The sequence below is a fragment of the Brassica napus genome, chromosome A6 (assembly GCF_020379485.1).
Source record: "Brassica napus cultivar Da-Ae chromosome A6, Da-Ae, whole genome shotgun sequence".
Lineage (NCBI taxonomy): Eukaryota > Viridiplantae > Streptophyta > Magnoliopsida > Brassicales > Brassicaceae > Brassica > Brassica napus.
This window is the reverse complement of record NC_063439.1, coordinates 17,035,018-17,053,183: the sequence shown is the minus strand read 5'-3', so window position 1 is coordinate 17,053,183 and position 18,166 is coordinate 17,035,018. Positions and strand designations below refer to the sequence as shown.

Genomic DNA, 18,166 nt, shown 5'->3' with positions numbered 1-18,166 from the left:
TTTATGTTACTTTGAATTTTTTTTGTATTGTTTAAAATTATGTTTTAAAAGAAATATTATTTATTTTTCTAATATCAAGATTATCAGTGTAAATTGGTTTTAATGAATTCACATTATATACACATTTATATTTTCATCTAAGAAAATATAGATATAAAGAAAGTATTTTATTACTTCAAAAGTATATTTTATGTTATTTAAAAATATTTTTTAAATGTAATATTACTATTTTGTGAACTTTCCCTTTTTTCATGAAATTATATTATATATACATATATTTTCATTTTTCAATTCATTTTTTTACTTTATAATAATTTTCCTTTTTATTATATGTATATGCTTTTTGGAAAATTTTAAAAAGGAAATTAAATTAAAAAAATAATAGTATTTTAAATGTAAACTAATTCATTAAAGATATTAGTGTAATCAACCATCGTGAAAGTTAACGTGAGAGTGACACATAAGAAACTGAGTTCTCAAATAATATCATAGAGATTTAAAATATGAAAACTTTACAAATACCAAGCCTTGGTTTCGTGTCACCTTCAGTTTCATGTGACTTCTCAGTTTCCTATTACAAGTTATAAGAATATGAATCTTCCGTTATTTTCAACACAATACAAATATATAAAATAGTTTACCTTCTCGGATTTTTTACGAATGTTCAAAAGATCTTCATGGTACTTCACTCTTCATTCCAAAAGTGATACCCTCCAAGTAAGGAATTCAGTCTTCTCTGCAGTTAAATCACTGCCATGAGCATAATTCTCTTTATTCACTTCAACAATAATGTTGATACTTCCATTAAGCCAATCATGTCTCTTCAAATGATATCCTCTTTTGCAAGATAAAAAATCTTCTAAATTGAATGTTAACATCTTCAACCGAATTGTTATGCAATTAGAGATTTTCAAGGACACTTTTGACAACATTCTGTCCAATATTAGCATTATTAAACAATCCACAAAGAAGAACGCAAAGATTAAAATAATTTTATAGAACTATATAAACATTATTACCTTTTGGTTCCTATCAACATTGGTTACCTATTCCATAGTAGGTGATTCCTATGCAACGCAAGCATAATGTAAACTTTTCTTCATCATCTCCATCACCAAACAATGTGCCTAGTTGATTGACATAAGATAATGCTCATAACTGAATTGCATATATAAACCCAGAAATCTTATATTGGTTTTTCTCCAACACTTCAGAGGTAATCTTCTTCATTTCATTGTGTAAAAAATCAAAGACCAATTTTTTTAGGAATACTTGCAAAACTCTTAGAAATTTCTAGCTCTAAGAAGGTGCTCTACTGCTATATGAGTCACTAGATTACTGGCTATAAATATCTTTTCCACAAGGATTATAGCCCCTAATCGCAGTCTCTAGTTAGCAGTAAAAGTTAAGTTGTTTTTTTTCTTAAGTAGATCAAGCAAGGTCTTCACAGAGTGATGATCTTCTTCATTCATGAACGAATTAAAATAAACAGAAAACCACGATCTAAAGCCAAACTATGGAGACCATTCAAAACAACCCACAAGCAAAACGAGTTGATGACCAAAGAAACAGACGACCAAGACAAAAGAGAAACCAACAAAAATCACTAAGAAGTCGTATTTAAATCATATTAGTATTAGGAAATGTCATATTATTAAGCTGCAAATAAAACATTCAGTAGCGCAATTCCAAATCCTTGTTGACATGCAAAGAGTCGTGACAAGCCAGTATTTGAATGTTTTGAGACGTCAGTCAAATATGACATACTATAACGAAGCTATCAGCACCTATAAATTCAACCTGAGATCTTGTCGCCTTCCACAACAAAATCACATTTCTTTCCAAAAAAAAGAAAAGTCATAACCAACACAAGTCAATCTATCTTTCTCTTCCTCTTCCTCCGGAAATGTCGGACTCGAGCAGATCGTTGATCCCGAGCTTCCTCTACTCTTCCGACCATCGTCTGTTTCAGCTGCATGAGCCAGCGATGAACATGACGCAACGCAAAGCACAGCCGTCGAGGTCGCTGAAGACTTCTTCAGTCTCATCGAACGGTCCAAGTTTTGCGATTCCCGCGCCGAATGAGAAAGTAGAATTGTACTCTCCGGCGTATTTCGCGGCGTGTACAGTCGGCGGGATGCTGAGCTGCGGCGTCACCCACACGGCCGTTACGCCACTCGATGTCCTGAAATGTAATATGCAGGTGAAGCTTCTAAACCAAAACTGTCTTGTTCTTCTTTTAGCAGAACTGATTCTTCGTATTAACATTTTCGAACCTTATTCGAAAGCTATGTACGTGGTGGGTAAGCGAAATTAACTGCAAAATAACGATTTTTGTTTATTCTATCAATATAATTAAATGGTGTTCATTCAAAAATATTGTGGTTGAACTAGAATCTTATGCAATTGTCAAAAAGAAAAAAACTAGTAGAATCTTATAACATGGGCAATAATTTTAATTATATGACAAATTATAATAATATTAAATATGTGAGATATCCGTATGTTTACTAATCTGAATATACATCTAGTTTGACTGTTTCTCCTCTACATCTAGTTATTCCTACTTTTATTTATATTATCATTTCATGCTACTTTACACGTAGTGTCAACTTTTGAGTTTCTTGTTTTACACGGCACTGAATGTTCAACTGCGACGGAGGCTTTTCAATCTTTGCACGATTTTGATGTGCAATCATAGAGAATCTGAGCTAAAGCTAATATAGCAAACACAAATAGCAACTCTCCACGAATTTACAGAAAACTCCCTAATTGTTTTATATTCTCAGATTGATCCATCCAAGTACAAGAACATAACTTCTGCTTTCAAGACAACAATCAAAGAGCAAGGTCTCAAGGGTTTCACCAGAGGCTGGTCGCCAACTCTTATAGGGTACAGTGCTCAGGGAGCTTTTAAATACGGTCTGTATGAGTACGCCAAGAAATACTACTCAGACATCGTTGGACCAGAAAACGCAGCCAAATACAAGACCCTCATTTACCTAGCTGGCTCGGCCTCTGCGGAGATCGTCGCAGATGTGGCTCTCTGTCCAATGGAAGCTGTCAAAGTCAGGGTCCAGACTCAGCCTGGTTTCGCCCGCGGTTTATCTGATGGTCTACCAAAGATCATTAGATCAGAAGGCGTTCGAGGGTTGTTCAAAGGGCTTGTTCCTCTATGGGGACGCCAGATTCCATGTAAGTCCTTATACAGTTATACTAAAGACAATCTTGTATAGAACCTTTTTAACAGTTTGGAGACTATATTTATAAATTATTTTTTATAATTTTGGGGGAAACTAATGTTTCACTGTGTTGTGTTCAGAATCGGCTTTATTCACAAAATAAAAGTATCAATATGTAAACAAATTTAGAGGTTTTTGCAGATACCATGATGAAATTTGCTACTTTTGAGAACACTGTGGAGCTCATATACAAGAAAGTGATTCCTACCCCAAAGGAAGAGTGCTCAGAGCCAGTTCAGCTAGGAGTTAGCTTCGCCGGTGGATACATTGCTGGAATTTTCTGCGCTGTTATCTCACATCCTGCAGATAACTTGGTCTCTTTCCTCAATAACTCTAAAGGAGCAACTGTTAGTGATGTAAGTGAAACTACATGCAAATCAGAGAGCTGTTCATTGATACATATGCGCTGCTCTGACTTGGTTTTGATTTACAGGCAGTAAAGAGGCTAGGGTTATTGGGTATGTTTACTCGTGGACTTCCTCTTCGCATTTTCATGATAGGAACACTTACTGGTGCTCAATGGGTTATCTATGATGCTGTCAAAGTTTTAGCTGGATTGTAAGCTATACTCCCCCTCATATTTTCATCAATACTCAAATATTTAAGAAAAAAACATCTACTTATAATTTTCTCATTTTCTTAGGCCAACCACTGGTGGTGCTTCTCCAGCTACTGCGCTTGCTCCAGCTGTAAGTGCATAAGGTTACAAAGACATTCCTTGCAAAGCCAGACACGTTAAAGCAATAAAAGGGAAGCAATTGTTGTTATTCTTATTTTTGCCTATTGCCTTGTAACCAAAAGTGTGTTCCCTACAACTAGTTGTTCTGCTTGTGCACTTTAAATGGATTTTATTGTTAGAATACTTTTTGTTTTGCTTGATTGGACACTATAAGAGCGAAAAAACTCTGTAATCATACGTAATAATCAACAATTTTTGTTCTCTCTTCATTTTTGTTTGCTTTAAATCTTCTTTTTTTGTTGTCATCTTTTGATTTATATTCATAAATAGGAAGTTAAACAAGTTCCTAATACACCACATGCATAGACCTACTAACATCCTTTTAAAAGCCATAAAATAACCAATCATTAAGTCAACAATGGACCAGCCTTCATCCCATCCCAACAAACTCCACAAAAAACAGCCAGAAAACTAAACACAGGGCAAAGATTTTCTCATTAGCAAAGAATGATTCTAACCATGTATGATCTCCATGCGCCACATACGATTGCAATCTGTTTTCCTTGATCATGCTATGAGCTATGAGAAAGACCCCTCTATTTGTTATTCTCTCCTCCATTACCACTCTCAACCACTCAGTCTGGTCAAGCAATTTAGAATATCTTTGGTCTGTGCCTTGAAAGAAGGCTATTGGGTCGAGTCACCATCCCCTACAAGAGTAGAATCTTCAATAGCAAAAAGAATCCTGTTCGTCCTGTGAGAAACCATACTCTCAATAGCCCATACCAAAGTCTTCAGCCTAGCCTTATTAATGTCACAAGCATTAAGGAAAGCTCTTCTACTATGCATCAGGACTACGCCCCTGTCGTCCCTAAGCACCCATAATGCCCTTCCAATCTTTTTGTGTCCGTCCCACATGACATTTATATTGCACTTTAGCCATCCACGCGGAGGCTGACTACATTTCTTTTGAACCATAGCCCTCTGAGCATTCTCTGCTGCAACAAGTTCCTCCTCATGCGATTGAGCCATGAACAAAAGCTCAATTTTCTGAACCAATTCATTAGCTCTCTAGTTGTTCTTTCAAACAAAACTTCATTTTTGTTTTTCCACAGGAACCATATAATCTAAGGTATAGCTCTCAAAGTTTCCATCATTTCCTTCTTCTTGTTCATTAACTCTAGCAAACGATGAAAAATTGTAAAACCCATAAAAGGAACCATGATTTTTGCTAGAGCTAACACTTGTCTACATGTGAAGACAATGTGATTAACTGATTCTCCTGATGCCCACATGTATTACAGACCTGATCCATCTTTATACTTCTTTTGATAAGGAGTTCTCCTGCCGGAATAGCATTGCATAATATTTTCCATAGGAAAACTTTGATTTTGGGTGATGTGGTGAGTTTCCGGACTGCTTCCTTGAGTGGGTTGAGCAAAGGTTTTGTCTCAGCATCTCTGATTTCAACTTCCCTCTTCAAACATTTCATCAACCAGTAACCAGATTTGACGGTGTTTGCTTTAAATCTTCATAACCTACAAACTTACGTATATGTTCAAGTATCTATTTTAGAGTTTCAGATTTTCAAAATAAGTCTCCTAAGCTCCATTCATGTTTTTTTTATATTGTAAGGTCGAGTTCAGTTAAGACGACAACTTCAGTTTGATTAATTTCAATTTAAGTATTTTAGATATTCAATAAAAATTAAATATAAAAATTGGTTATTTGAGATATTTATTTAGTTTTTGACTATTTATTTTAGAAGCTAATTTGGATTTTTGGATCAATTTTTGAAAAATATTTATAGGTTTTTTAGTTTTCTTTTGGGTTATAGATTTGATTAACAAGAGTTGGGTCCGGATACATATTATACCCGCCCACCCTTATTAGCTCAGACCCGCAGATCCCCTGTAGTTACTTTGGAAGATCGCATCGTCTCACTACTGAAACTTGCTGAGTGAATCGATGAAGATCTTGCAATTGATATTCCTATTAGCTTTAACAACTGGAATCTCTGTTGTTCTCATCTACATTATCGGCGTCTCAAATCTCTGTAAGTATGTATATGTATATATGATTATTGTTCACAGTGTGATTTATGGCGATGATTATTGATGAATAAGAAGATGATTCCGTGGGTTTAGACGAATCAAATCGGCTTAGCAATGAAGATTTAGAGGCGTTGCAGTCCCTGCAGAACGGATTCCAGAAGTGCGTCGTAAGTACTTTCGCTTTACAGATCTTTGCTGTTAGCTTCACTTCACTATCTGCTGGGAATCACGTTCTTGATCCGTTGAGAGTTAAGTCTTAATTGTGAATTTTGGAGATCTGTTGATTAGAATTGATCCAATCTAGTGGATTGTTACTGAATGGCTGGAATCAATTCAAACTGGAACCTGAGTGAAAATTGAGGCACATTGATTCATTAGCTAAGACCTTAACAACATCTTAAAAAAGATGGAAAATTTTATCCTGGGTTGAGTTTTCATCTTCAGTTAACTTTATGAGTTGCTGTATTACTTGTTTGTGTGTATACATATGTTTCTTTTGTATGCTACTTGTAAGATTTACTAACAACATCATGTGTGACTAAAAGTGTATATTTTGGAATGATGTAGAGTGCAAATGGCTTGGGATTACAAGCTGCTACTGGTAGAGATTATTGTAAAGTCTCAATAAACTTCCCCAGGGATACTATTCCCAAATGGGTAAATGCACTCTTCTGACTATTTATTTTCTCACTCTGCTTACTTGACTTTATACATTTGACAGAGTTAAGCTTGTCATTATCGTTGTTTAGCAAAAAAACTGTACTGAATACTTCTACTCTTACCTTGTTTTCATGTCTTGGATTATGTCCAACAATAACAGAAAGATCCTAAGTCTGGAGAGCTTGAAGGACTGTCTTATGAGTTTGACTTGTGCGAAGCAGTAGCTACATGGGAACAAGTGGGTGTTTCATTTCCTAAAGTCTGTGTAAACTTTCGCTTCATATAATACATTGATGGGTTAATTAGCGAGTTGGTTGACCAGGTCAGGAATAGCTCTACCATACTCACTAGGGAATACATTGATGCCTTACCAAATGGATGGGAGGATTATGCATGGCGCAGAATCAATAAAGGAATACAACTGTAAGTATTGACTGAAATTAGCCGAGGAATGAAGTGCATGGTGGTTGTTACTGTTATAATCCGTTTTCTTCATAGACAACAGTTCAAAACTTGCTAAAATTGAAGGGTCCCAGTCACAATATATCAAGTAGTAAAATGGTGTGTTGTCTTCTTCTTTTTTTGGTCTTAATGAAACTCGCACTCCCCTGGTGCAGTAATCGGTGCCAGAATAGGTCTTTATGCATCGAGAAGCTTTCATTGGTGCTACCTGAAACACCTCCATATTTTCCCCGGCAGTTTGAGCGATGTGCTGTTATTGGCAACTCTGGTGATCTTTTGAAAACAAAGTTCGGAAAAGAGATTGATACTTATGATGCGGTTATCAGAGAAAACGGTGCTCCAATTCAAGTAATGATGAGTTGTTTTTTTTATCTAACTCCCGATTCTTTTGTTCCCCCTCTGTTCTCTCACTTATCTTACTCCATTCTTTTTCTTGGAACATCTTCTTGCAGAACTACAAGGAATATGTGGGAGAGAAAAGTACATTCCGTCTTCTTAATCGAGGGTCGGCAAAAGCCCTTGACAAAGTCGTGGAGTTGGATGGTATAACTGTTTTCTTGTTTTACATTCCTTCATGGTTACCGCCATTGTTTCTCTATTTCGATTTTCTTGTGTGTGTCATAGTTTACACTCTCTCTGATCCTTTGAGACTGTGCAGAAAAAAAGCAAGAGGTACTACTAGTAAAAACAACAATTCATGATATTATGAACAAGATGATTCGGGTTTGTACATTGCCCTTATTCGTCTCTTAGCTCTTTGGTTTTGAATATCTGAAATCTATTCCTCGTCTTCCAAACTTATTTGAGGATTCTTCCTTTTTCTGTAGGAAGTTCCAATAAAAAATCCTGTCTACTTGATGCTTGGTGCTTCATTTGGCTCAGCAGCTAAAGGAACCGGGCTCAAGGCTCTTGAATTTGCTCTATCGACTTGTGATTCAGTGGATATGTATGGTTTCACTGTAGATCCAGGTTATAAAGAGTGGTATGAAGTTTACCTAGATTTATTTTGTCTAGATGTTAATAACTATGTTTATGTTTGACAGTAACCTCTTGCATTATTTTTTCAGGACTAGATATTTTTCAGAATCTCGGCAAGGACATACTCCTTTGCATGGTAGAGCCTACTACCAGATGATGGAATGCTTGGGTGTAAGTCTGTCCTTTCTCGTTTTCTTAATTCTCAGTACAAGTTGCTACATTTTGAATGTGGCAGATGGCAACAATCACTTGATTCGTTTAATTAGATTTGCATTGGCCTATTATATATTCAAAAGACCCTTCAGGCCTTTTGGTTTTGACTTGGTTCTCTTCTCTTTGTTGTTTATAGCTCATTAAAATACACTCGCCCATGAGAGCTGATCCAAACCGAGTCATGAAATGGCTGCCAAGTCGCAAAACAATAAGATCTGCAAGAATCGCAGCAGAGAAGCTCTTAAGGTAATCAATTTCGTCTTATTTCTTTTGCGCACATAGTCTGCCTCAAAAAAATATTATCTCTCTAAGAAAAAACTTATTCAACGTGCAGGAGAGTTGGAGCAGGATCTGTAGACCCATTAGCTTCATGCTCGATAGTAAAGAAGAGAAGCAAAAACAAGCGTCCAATGGTCTCTGACCTCAGAAAACCTGCGAGGGACCATCAGAAATTTGTGAGAAGCACGACCATGTACCCATTGGAGCACAGTCCAGGACATAGTCAGCTTTGCATTACACCAGCTGACTAACGAAACTGCTTATATAGAAATCGTTTTTTTTTCCACCATACACTAAAGCACAAAACAGGCCGACGATGGATTCAAAATCAAGTACATCCCTCTGCAATATAGTTATTATATGGAGTTCAAGACCATCGAGGTCAGATCTTTCTGGGTAATCTCTTAGAGGTTAGGGATTGATATCCTGTTTATCGAAGTTTTCTTCACCAGAGATCGGTTAATGTGAGATAGAACTGGAAGCTAGAGGTCCATGTCTAATTTTAATACATAAGCAAATGTTATAATGTTCTTTTGTTTTCTTTATTTGCATTTAATATTTGTGTTAATTTGGAAATAACGCCTAAAAGTAGAATAGCAGAAATTTCATCAAATTGTTTCAGTATCAGACCTTCGGTTAGTTCCATATTTAAAAGTAGAATAGCGCCTAATTTTCAATACGCTAATATTCTCATATTCCTCGTCATCCCATCCCGAGTTGGAGTTCTACTATCCATAACCAGTTTCCCTCCTAGCTGCAGAGCTATCCTGGAGAGACCTGCATTGCATGATCCACGTAAAAGTGTGTAGTAAGCAGTTGAGCTCTACTCCACACCTTTCATGGAGATCTCTGGAGTAAAGACCATAAGCTTCATTTATTCGGTTTGTCTTTGAGAGCCTATTCAATAGCTAATTCTTTTAAATATTTATTCGGGATTAAAAATGGAACTAAACAGAACTTAAGCAGGTTTTGTCAATAAACTGCTAATTTGTGCAGGAGCGTACACGTGTCAGGAAGTGAACAGCTCTCTCTCTCTCTCTCCCTCTCTCTCTCCCTCTCTCTCTCCCTCTCTCACCTTCCTTTTTCGATTCTACTGATGACGAATCTCTTGCTTTCACATCCCACTTCTTCCGACTTCTCCAAGATAAAACCTAAACAAAAAAGATTTTGACCTTTCATTCTCTCGAGTAGCTCCACAGTCGCAGAACCACATGTATGTGTATGTCTGATAAAAAGTGAAACAGGAAACCTCTCAAGAAATGACGGAACTGCCACCAGATAACGACAATGGCTGCGTTCCTCTTTCGCTTCCTTCAACGATTTAGGAGACCAAGTGTTCGATAAGGCGAGATCGGCGGCGACCAGTTGTACAATCACCACGGTTGGCAGGGGAGGAAACCTTAGTGGAACAAGAAAGACATGAGCAAACCATCGGTGAGGACTCGAGCTTTAACGAATTTGAGTTCTGGGTACGAGGAGAATACCGGAGCCCTAGCTAGATGATGAAAGAGAAGGAAATGTGGATCCTTTCGGTGTTGGGAGTTGGCGGGTCAAGAAACGGGTCGGTGTTGGAGGTAGATTTACATCCTCTTAAGACAATGAACTAGACCCAGTTTGTTAAGAAACCTTAAACACCTTTTTTTTTTATATAAACTAGGTTAAGACCCGCGCCTTGCGCGGAATGAACATTATATATATAAATTATTTTATATATTATATGTTTATAACATATTATAAAATAATAAATATATATTAAATAATTAAAAAGTTATTATCTACTAATTATATAATTAAATTGGTGCGAACATATAAATAAATTTTATAAATCTAAAAAATATTTTTTTTATTTGATAAGATATATAATTAAATTTAAATGATAGTAACATATATATGGTATATTTTAATATTAATATTTATTAAATGATGTTTTTTGCTTATTTTTTTGTCATTTGTATCTGTTATAGCAATGTCTAAATTAGTGATAACAAAATTTTCACTGAGGGATTAATGGTTTAAGTAATTTATAATATTTAAAAAAATTAAGTTGTCAATATTTTTTCAAAATTTTTAACAAAAAATGTTCAAAGTAAATTTCAAAATTAAGATATTTATGTATTTTTATATTGCATATAGTTTAATTTAAAATGATACATATATTTATATATATTTTATTTTTGATACTTATTAAATGAGACTTTCAACTTATATTATTTTTTAATTATTTGTATCATGTCATAATAAATTTTTTTAACAGTTTTAGTAATTTATACTCGTTTTTAAAAATTCAAAATATAATATATATAATTTTTTTTTAATTTTTATTATATGGTTACTATGATTGTTTAATTTATTTTAATAGCTTAAAATTAAACAAATATATATATATTATAATACACACTTATTTTTATCAAATCTTTATTATTCAAAATCATTAATTGTCATATATACTTTAGCCACATTAGGCAATTCCGTAATCTTATTTAAGAAAATAATGAAGCACATTAATAATGTATTTATTATGGTTTAATAAAAAATTTATTATATATTTAGATGGACCAACCTATTTCTCTAAGGATTCTAAGAATCATTCTAGTAATGACAGATGGCTACAAAAAAATGTTGCAATGTTTCTCAAATAATATATAGGAGATAAAGAGCTACTTACTTATGAGAAATGATCTTATTCTCTTCTCCATTTTAGAGCTAATACTTTTTACAAAGAGTTTATGGATTCTTACAAAGAGTTTATGGATATTTTACACTTGTAATCATACATATAATATAATCTTTGATCAATAAATTCTTTTTGATGTTCATTTTCCATTTAATTTCTATATTGATTTCTCTTAAGCCTCTCGAGAATCTAAAAAATCTATTTGTTAAATTCTTCATTGTATATTGTATGAATCCGACAAACACACCATTTTCGGTTCAAACAGTCGGGTCATCGCCGGGAGCAGCGCAGCGGGTACTATCCAATTGGGGAAATGGATGAATTAGAAGGTTTAGGATTTAGGGATTTCAGTAGAGAAGACTCGGAGAGTCCATTAAGAGACGGTGATATTGGCTTTTACGCCAATAGTAGTGAGTTGTCAGGGGTCAAGATTTGGTTGCAAGCGTTAGGAGGGTTAGGGAGATATTGGCCAATGTTTCAGATTCATGAGGTTGATGACCTTGTTGTCCTTGGATGATTTGAAAGATATGGGGATTAACGCTGTTGGGTCTAGGAGGAAGATGTTTTCTGCTATCCAGAAGCTTGGTAGATAGAGACTTCTCATGATATATTAGATAAAGAGAGAAGATGGTTTTGTGTTGTTGTTTTTGTTGGTGAGATAATCAGCCGTGGCAATGTCTAAAAACCATGAATGAAACCGTTTTCATCCTTTTTGCTATTCGTTGATTGGTTCTTATTTTTGATGTTTCTTGTTTGAATGTAGCATTAGCTACAGTAGTAGTAGAAGTAGAAGTGGGAAAAGGAACAAGTTGAAGCAAGAAAAAGGTTTTTAATCTGTGATATCTCTCTTTACTTCACTTGAGCTATTTCTGTGGATGGTCTTGATGATAATAAGGAACTTGCAATAGGAGTTTGAAGGAGATGAAACTGAATGTTTTCACTTTTCAGTCTAGCTTTTGATTGGCATCGTTAAGTGTTTATTTCTCTCAGTTTGTAGAAGAAACAGGAGACATGGATATGCTAAGGTCAGTTTTTTTTATTGTGGAATAGAAGTTGAATGTTGATATAGAGAATTGAAGTAAAGACCTCTTAGGATTCAGTTGGATTAATTTCGTGGAGGCTGCAATTTTGCTAACATTATTATGAAATCAGATCGACCGGACCTGTTCTTTGTGCATGAATATTATCAGATAGAGCAACACATTGCGATTCTAAAATTTCTAAACCAGTTTGATGGTATCTTTCTCCGCTTCTTGCTTCTTTGGAGCTGCAGGAAAATATTTGATTCCTGTAAGGTCACCTACTTTGCTTATAACCTGTCATTCATCATATACAAAGAATGTTTATTAGAGTTTGCATCTATAATATATCAACCTCTACGGCTTGCTACTGCTAGGGAAAGAAAGGGAGAGAATGCACAAGCAAGATATTACCTCTAAGGCTTTAATAAGATCTTGTTTTGAATGAGATGCGGATATGCAAATACGAGCCCTTCCTAGCATTAGAGGTGTAGCTGGGAAACCGACCACGGCGATTGCAACCTGTTTCATATTTCTTTTAGAGTTTGCTCTCTTATAAATGAGATTCATTTTGATAGAGAAACTTACATTTTCTCGCAAGCATTCCCTAGAGAAGGCTGGGATTTTAGCTGGATGGTAAAGCATTATTGGCATGACTGGAGAATCAACGTCTCCAAGTACCTTAAATCCCATATTCCGTAGCTCAGACCTAAAATAATTGCTGTTCTCTCGTATTCTTGCTAGCTTTTGTGCCCCTTAAACAAGTTTTTTTAATCAGGGTTGAGTCGAAAATGAAGCTAGTCAAACATGAAAGTAAAAATGATAAATGTAAGAACAGAGAAGGGACTTTAAGAGGTACCTCTGTTGGAACCGTCCTCTCCAAGGATAACTCTTATGGCCGATATGATTTGTTGTGCGGAAGGAGTTGAAATTGATGTTGCGTAAAGATGACCCGGGCAATGGTGCTTCAAATATTGGATGAGCTCCTACAAAAACAAAGAAAATGAAACTTCAAAATACTATTTTTATAACTTTTTCTTATTTTAATCATCATGTGTACAAGTTTTTCTTTGACAAGATTTGATATAAAAGAGGTGATGCTCATAAGTTTGCTTAAAGACCTTAGAGCCGGCAATATATCCACCACAAGAGGCAAAAGATTTACTGAAGGTTCCCATCATTATGTCCACGTCAGCCGTATTAACTCCAAGAAGTTCGCAAACACCTCTTCCTGTATTCCCAATGGCTCCAATGCTATGAGCTTCATCCAAATAAACATATGCCTATATATATATAACAAAATAAAACTTTTCATTTTTATACATATATAAGACAACCAAATTGGTTTTTAGAAGACTTTGATATTGCATTGCATGTGAATGATAATTTAGTTTTCAGTTGTCTCAACCTTGTACTTCTTGCATATCGACACAATCTCGGGAAGCTTGCAAATCTCCCCTTCCATGCTGTAAATACCTTCAACGATAACAATAATTTTCTTCCAGGGTTTGTGTGTTTTGGTTTGTCTTTCCGCTATTTCTCTCAGTATTCTTTCCAAGTGAGAAGGTTCTGCAAAAAGAAAAAGCAATATAGTTAGGGTGAAGATAGTTTACAATTTTAACTGAACTCTCCATCCAGATCATTCAATTTTGTTCAGCCAACTGGTTTTCAAAATTTGCCTAAAATTACAGGTCTCATCAATATGAACCATTTTAATATTTTACGTTTTAACACTAAACGGACCCTGGTTCTCATCTCTATCTAAATAGTTTATTTAGATGGACAGACGAACATGTCCTAAAAATAAATTTATAATTTAAGATCTAGACACAAATAAACATCACTAAAACAAAAACAAAAAACCAAGAAAAATGTTTACAATAAGTAAAAATAACAAAAAATATTATTAGTATCTTGTGTCTAAAACGAAAGATACCATCTGTGCTACATTATAAAAGAAGGCCATTCAATTGAATGATAAAAAGCTGAAATTTTAGGCACTACAAAAGCTTACTGTTGTGTTGGAAAATGCGGATATTGGCTCCAGAACCTCGAGCACCATTAATAATTGAACTATGGTTCAAAGAATCACTTATTATCAATCCTCCCTGTTTCAAGTGAAATGAATCACTAATAAGCTACTTAAAGATTAATGGTTTTTGCTAACAATATACAGCATACAGAACTATGAACTGGATCATATTTCAACATATTAGCATATATATATATAAACCTAAGGTCCGAAGTCATGACTCATTGACTCTGGATGTGTATACATGCGCATACCTTTCCAATCAAAACAGGAATGATAAACGAGTTTGTGGCGTATCCCATGCCAAAGACAATAGCAGAATGCTTTCCCACATATTTAGCTACACATTCCTCAAGCTCTACATGCACACTAGTAGTTCCTTTACGCCATAATCAAACCACACGTAGGTCAGAGGAAATATAGAGGAATAATTTGATAAACAAAAGAAGAAAAAAAGAAGAAGAGAAACACTTAAAATTATAGGCGGTAATGTTTACCTGCATCAACACGAGAACTACATGTACTTGCTGAAAATTTCTTTAAAGACTCAATAACACGAGGCGTGCAATATTCATCGAATGAACCAAATCCAAGATAATTGTACGACCCCAAATTGAGGCACCTTCTTCTCTTTGTTGTTCGACTGCATTGCAACCAGAGGTTTACTCAGCTATGTTTAGAATCCCATCTCTAAAGTTATATTGAAATTTTAGAAATTTGACTTTATATCATGTTAATATTATTTTGTGTATATGTAGAATTTAAATGTGGGTTTATAAATAATTTTACTAAATATTATCAAAATATATTGAAATGTTAAGAAAAAATAGAGATGAACTCCATTGTGAATATAAACAAAATAATACAATACATTTTGTACTTATATAATATATATATATATAAATTATTAATTTATGATTTTAGTGGAACTATATATTTACATAGTATTTTCTAAAAAATATTATTTTATCATTTTATTATCGTAACATCTTATCGATTTGTGTCATATTTTTATTTTGAATCGGTCCAATTCGAGATCAAAAGTTTAATTAATTTAGTGTGTTTATCGATTTTTAGAAACTCTATTGTATCTCAATGTAAGCGTGTGATATAACTTTTCAAAAGAAAGCACACTGTTTGTAAAAAAGAAAAGGTGAGGAAGAAAGTACACTTACTCTCAGTGCCGGCTCTTACCCTGTGCACAAGGCACATTTGCACAGGGTCCCCCAAAAAATAAATAAAATTTAGTTAGAATTTAAGGTCTAATTTTATAGAATTAGGGCCCTTTTTTTGCAAATTACTTTTATTGCTTCTGAAAAGTTAGAATTTGCACAAGGTCCACTCAAAAATTAACCCGGGCCTGCTTACTCTATCACTTTTTCCCCATCGTTCCAGTCTCTCTCGACCATATCAAACCATGCATCTGGTGCACTCGCTATTGGACGGGCAAAACAGTCCTTCATGGTTAGAAAAAAACAGTCCTTCATGCTAACGAAGAAATAAAAAGTAGGTATTACAATATAAAAAAAAAATATATATATATATATATAACGGAAAACATTATCAAGATAATAGCACTGTACTGCACAAAGTCTTAACATTATCAGTCTTTTTATCTTCAAATTTTACAAAAAGAAGTTGTGAACTGTTCATTCTCTCTTTCTCCTCGAACCCAAATCGTATTCTAAGTTTACCTCCAGCGTCCGGCAGCGCGTGAGAGCGCGTGCCGTCGCCAGAGGGTTTCTTTCTTTCACCCTCGGTTTCGTATTTGCTTCATCGTGCCTTCCCTCCTCTATCAGTCTTGTTGTTGGCCCTGGTCTGACGTCTCTCCAGATGCTCGCGAGGTTGTCAGCGGTGGCATTTTGGTTGGTGTTGGAGTCACGACACGGTGGAACAGAGCCACTGTGCGCGGTGGAGTCAGCTTTTCAAGGCTGCGTGTCACAGTCAGTTGTCATTTCGGTTCTTGGAGGCGGCAAGTGGCGTCACATCCCAGTGCCTGGTTCGGGTAATTTGATTCCGTTTCGGTAGTGTTTCTTAGCTGACATCTTGTGCAGGTCATTAGAGCCATCTCGATCAAAGTGTGTCGACGAAGTTAGGTCCGTCTCTGTCTTGGTGTTGATGGTGGGTGTTTCTTCCCGGTAAGAGTAAGTTCTTTATCCCTCCATCTATGTTGTTCGGTTCGCGCTTCATCGTCAGTGACAGTTACAAGATTCAAAGAGATTATGTGAAGCTAGCTACTCCGGAGACAACATGGGAATTCCCGGCATCCAAGGCAATGAGGATAACCCCACCTTCCTATGGTTTAGTTGATGGTCGAAAGCGACTACTGATTCCTAAAGATTCAAAATATGGACTAGCGGAATGTGCAGAGTTTAGTGGACGGACGAAACTACTTATGTATTAGATGACTCAAGAAATTTTATTCAAATCGGGCTTATAACTGGATCTGAATTCTCGTATTTCGGGTTGAATATATAATATTTTATTTTTTTTTTCTTACGCTGATGACAAAAAATATAATACTATACTAGCTTTTAGTTGATTCTTGTAATATATATTTGAAAAATGATTTTTTATAAAAGGATGAATTATCAAAAAAATTACTAATAAAATGAGAAATGTAAACCACAACATTCTCAGCTTTGTTATTCAATGCGAAAAAATGAGCAAAACTACAAAGTTTATTCATTTTTCATTTAGTTGGAAGATCAGTATGGGTTTGGATTGGTCTATCTATACCAAAGCTTCATTTATGGCAACTACCAAATGAAAAGAAAAACAATTAACACATGGACCTTGTAGAAAAATGGTTTTATTAGTTTATAGTTAAGAGAATGACCTGAACCCGATGATATCCTCGTCTCATGTAGAAATCCTCGTGTCCAAAGCAGATTGGCGCATATCCCTATACACAAAGTGAAACTCAAGTTACATACGATATAAGAAAATAAATGGAAAAAGATTATTCAAAGTTAACTTACGAAATGACAAACCTGGAGATTGTCGTTGGTGAATAGCAAAACGAGGATCCGACGGAAAAAATCACGGAGATGGCCAAAGCCGATGATCAAGCAGCAGCTCAAATATGTTGAGATAGTGGTAAAGTACATCCTCTGCGAGTTTCTAGACAGAAGAATACAATGATAGGTTTTCGAAAACTTCTGCCTATTCCATTATTTATGTTTGCTGTAGAGGTCTTTCTGTTAAAGAAGTCAAGTAAATGCTGTAGGGTCTTGGAGTTGAAGGTGTAATGAGAGTGAGATTAAGAGAGAGGGAGAGAGAGAAGAAACTTAGGAGGTAACTCTTTGAGGTCTCTCTTTCTTTTAAACAATGTAGCTACGTGGATGTTCACGAAAGAGGCGTGCTTACAGTGTATCGAAAAATGTATTTGTTTTAGACCCAAAATTTAAAATAATTTCTAGTTGCTTAACTTATTTTCTAAGAAAATTTTTTTCATGAGAATTGATTAACTAATTTTTTGAATCTATGTATTTTTTCTTATATGACATAATATAGTATATTTAAGTAATAAACTTATTTTTGTAAGTGTTAAACTTGTGTATTTGGCAAAGGTGATATATCATATTAGGCCATGTTCATTTGTACATCTGGAAGATGCATCCAGATGGTCCATCTAGATGTTTTACCCAGATGCTCCATCTGAGTGTTGTTCGTTTCTTCATTTCGTTCATGCATCCAGATGAATCATCTGAATGCAACTATGTTGGTTTGCTTGTCATTTTTTAACTTCCATCTGCATCCAGGTGGACTTGTTAATAAAATGACTAAATATAATTTTTTACGTTTCGGCGGAAAAATAGCATTTTTTACGGTTGGCTGAAAATATTTTTGCGGTTTTTGAGGAAATATGTGT

General features: G+C 35.0%; 3 protein-coding genes across 4 annotated transcripts; 2 read left to right on the top strand and 1 right to left on the bottom strand.

Moving 5' to 3' along the window:
• The first annotated feature begins 1,547 nt into the window (after positions 1-1,547).
• On the top strand, positions 1,548-4,185 carry LOC125575802 (mitochondrial phosphate carrier protein 2, mitochondrial-like). Its single transcript, XM_048734889.1, has 5 exons — positions 1,548-2,203; positions 2,790-3,195; positions 3,384-3,598; positions 3,676-3,800; positions 3,886-4,185. The coding sequence occupies exons 1-5, from the start codon at positions 1,907-1,909 to the stop codon at positions 3,941-3,943; spliced, it is 1,101 nt and encodes a 366-aa protein (XP_048590846.1). The 5' UTR covers positions 1,548-1,906; the 3' UTR covers positions 3,944-4,185.
• Positions 4,186-5,790: 1,605 nt separating this feature from the next.
• BNAC03G52740D (sialyltransferase-like protein 2) lies at positions 5,791-9,188 on the top strand. Of its 2 annotated transcripts, none has more exons than XM_013827750.3 (12): positions 5,791-5,977; positions 6,069-6,142; positions 6,543-6,632; positions 6,796-6,873; positions 6,958-7,058; positions 7,253-7,445; positions 7,550-7,640; positions 7,756-7,820; positions 7,925-8,079; positions 8,165-8,246; positions 8,425-8,534; positions 8,623-9,188. In XM_013827750.3, the coding sequence occupies exons 1-12, from the start codon at positions 5,890-5,892 to the stop codon at positions 8,816-8,818; spliced, it is 1,323 nt and encodes a 440-aa protein (XP_013683204.2). In that variant the 5' UTR covers positions 5,791-5,889; the 3' UTR covers positions 8,819-9,188. The 2 variants fall into 2 exon arrangements, with proteins under 2 accessions (XP_013683204.2, XP_013683203.2); XM_013827749.3 differs by having other exon boundaries at positions 6,051-6,142.
• Positions 9,189-12,327: 3,139 nt separating this feature from the next.
• LOC125575801 (long chain base biosynthesis protein 2a-like) lies at positions 12,328-17,552 on the bottom strand. The gene is made up of 12 exons (XM_048734887.1): positions 17,286-17,552; positions 17,132-17,197; positions 15,661-15,749; positions 14,790-14,935; positions 14,547-14,671; positions 14,275-14,368; positions 13,669-13,829; positions 13,382-13,543; positions 13,120-13,246; positions 12,849-13,015; positions 12,675-12,782; positions 12,328-12,557 (listed from the first exon to the last, which is right to left on the bottom strand). Exons 1-12 carry the CDS (start codon positions 17,400-17,402, stop codon positions 12,462-12,464), a joined length of 1,458 nt encoding a protein of 485 aa, XP_048590844.1. The 5' UTR covers positions 17,403-17,552; the 3' UTR covers positions 12,328-12,461.
• Positions 17,553-18,166: the final 614 nt, after the last annotated feature.

Excerpts from the sequence above, each read along its gene's own strand:
- LOC125575802 (XM_048734889.1), top strand. The coding sequence starts at position 1,907 with ATGTCGGACTCGAGCAGATCGTTGATCCCGAGCTTCCTCTACTCTTCC. Across the intron at positions 3,599-3,675 it reads AAGGAGCAACTGTTAGTGAT|GCAGTAAAGAGGCTAGGGTT; the intron begins GTAAGTGAAACT and ends TTTGATTTACAG. Across the intron at positions 3,801-3,885 it reads GTCAAAGTTTTAGCTGGATT|GCCAACCACTGGTGGTGCTT; the intron begins GTAAGCTATACT and ends TCATTTTCTTAG.
- BNAC03G52740D (XM_013827749.3), top strand. The coding sequence starts at position 5,890 with ATGAAGATCTTGCAATTGATATTCCTATTAGCTTTAACAACTGGAATC. Across the intron at positions 6,874-6,957 it reads CAGTAGCTACATGGGAACAA|GTCAGGAATAGCTCTACCAT; the intron begins GTGGGTGTTTCA and ends TTGGTTGACCAG. Across the intron at positions 7,059-7,252 it reads ATCAATAAAGGAATACAACT|TAATCGGTGCCAGAATAGGT; the intron begins GTAAGTATTGAC and ends CCCCTGGTGCAG.
- LOC125575801 (XM_048734887.1), bottom strand. The coding sequence starts at position 17,402 with ATGTACTTTACCACTATCTCAACATATTTGAGCTGCTGCTTGATCATC. Across the intron at positions 13,544-13,668 it reads CGATATGCAAGAAGTACAAG|GCATATGTTTATTTGGATGA; the intron begins GTTGAGACAACT and ends ATATATATATAG. Across the intron at positions 13,247-13,381 it reads GATATATTGCCGGCTCTAAG|GAGCTCATCCAATATTTGAA; the intron begins GTCTTTAAGCAA and ends TTGTTTTTGTAG.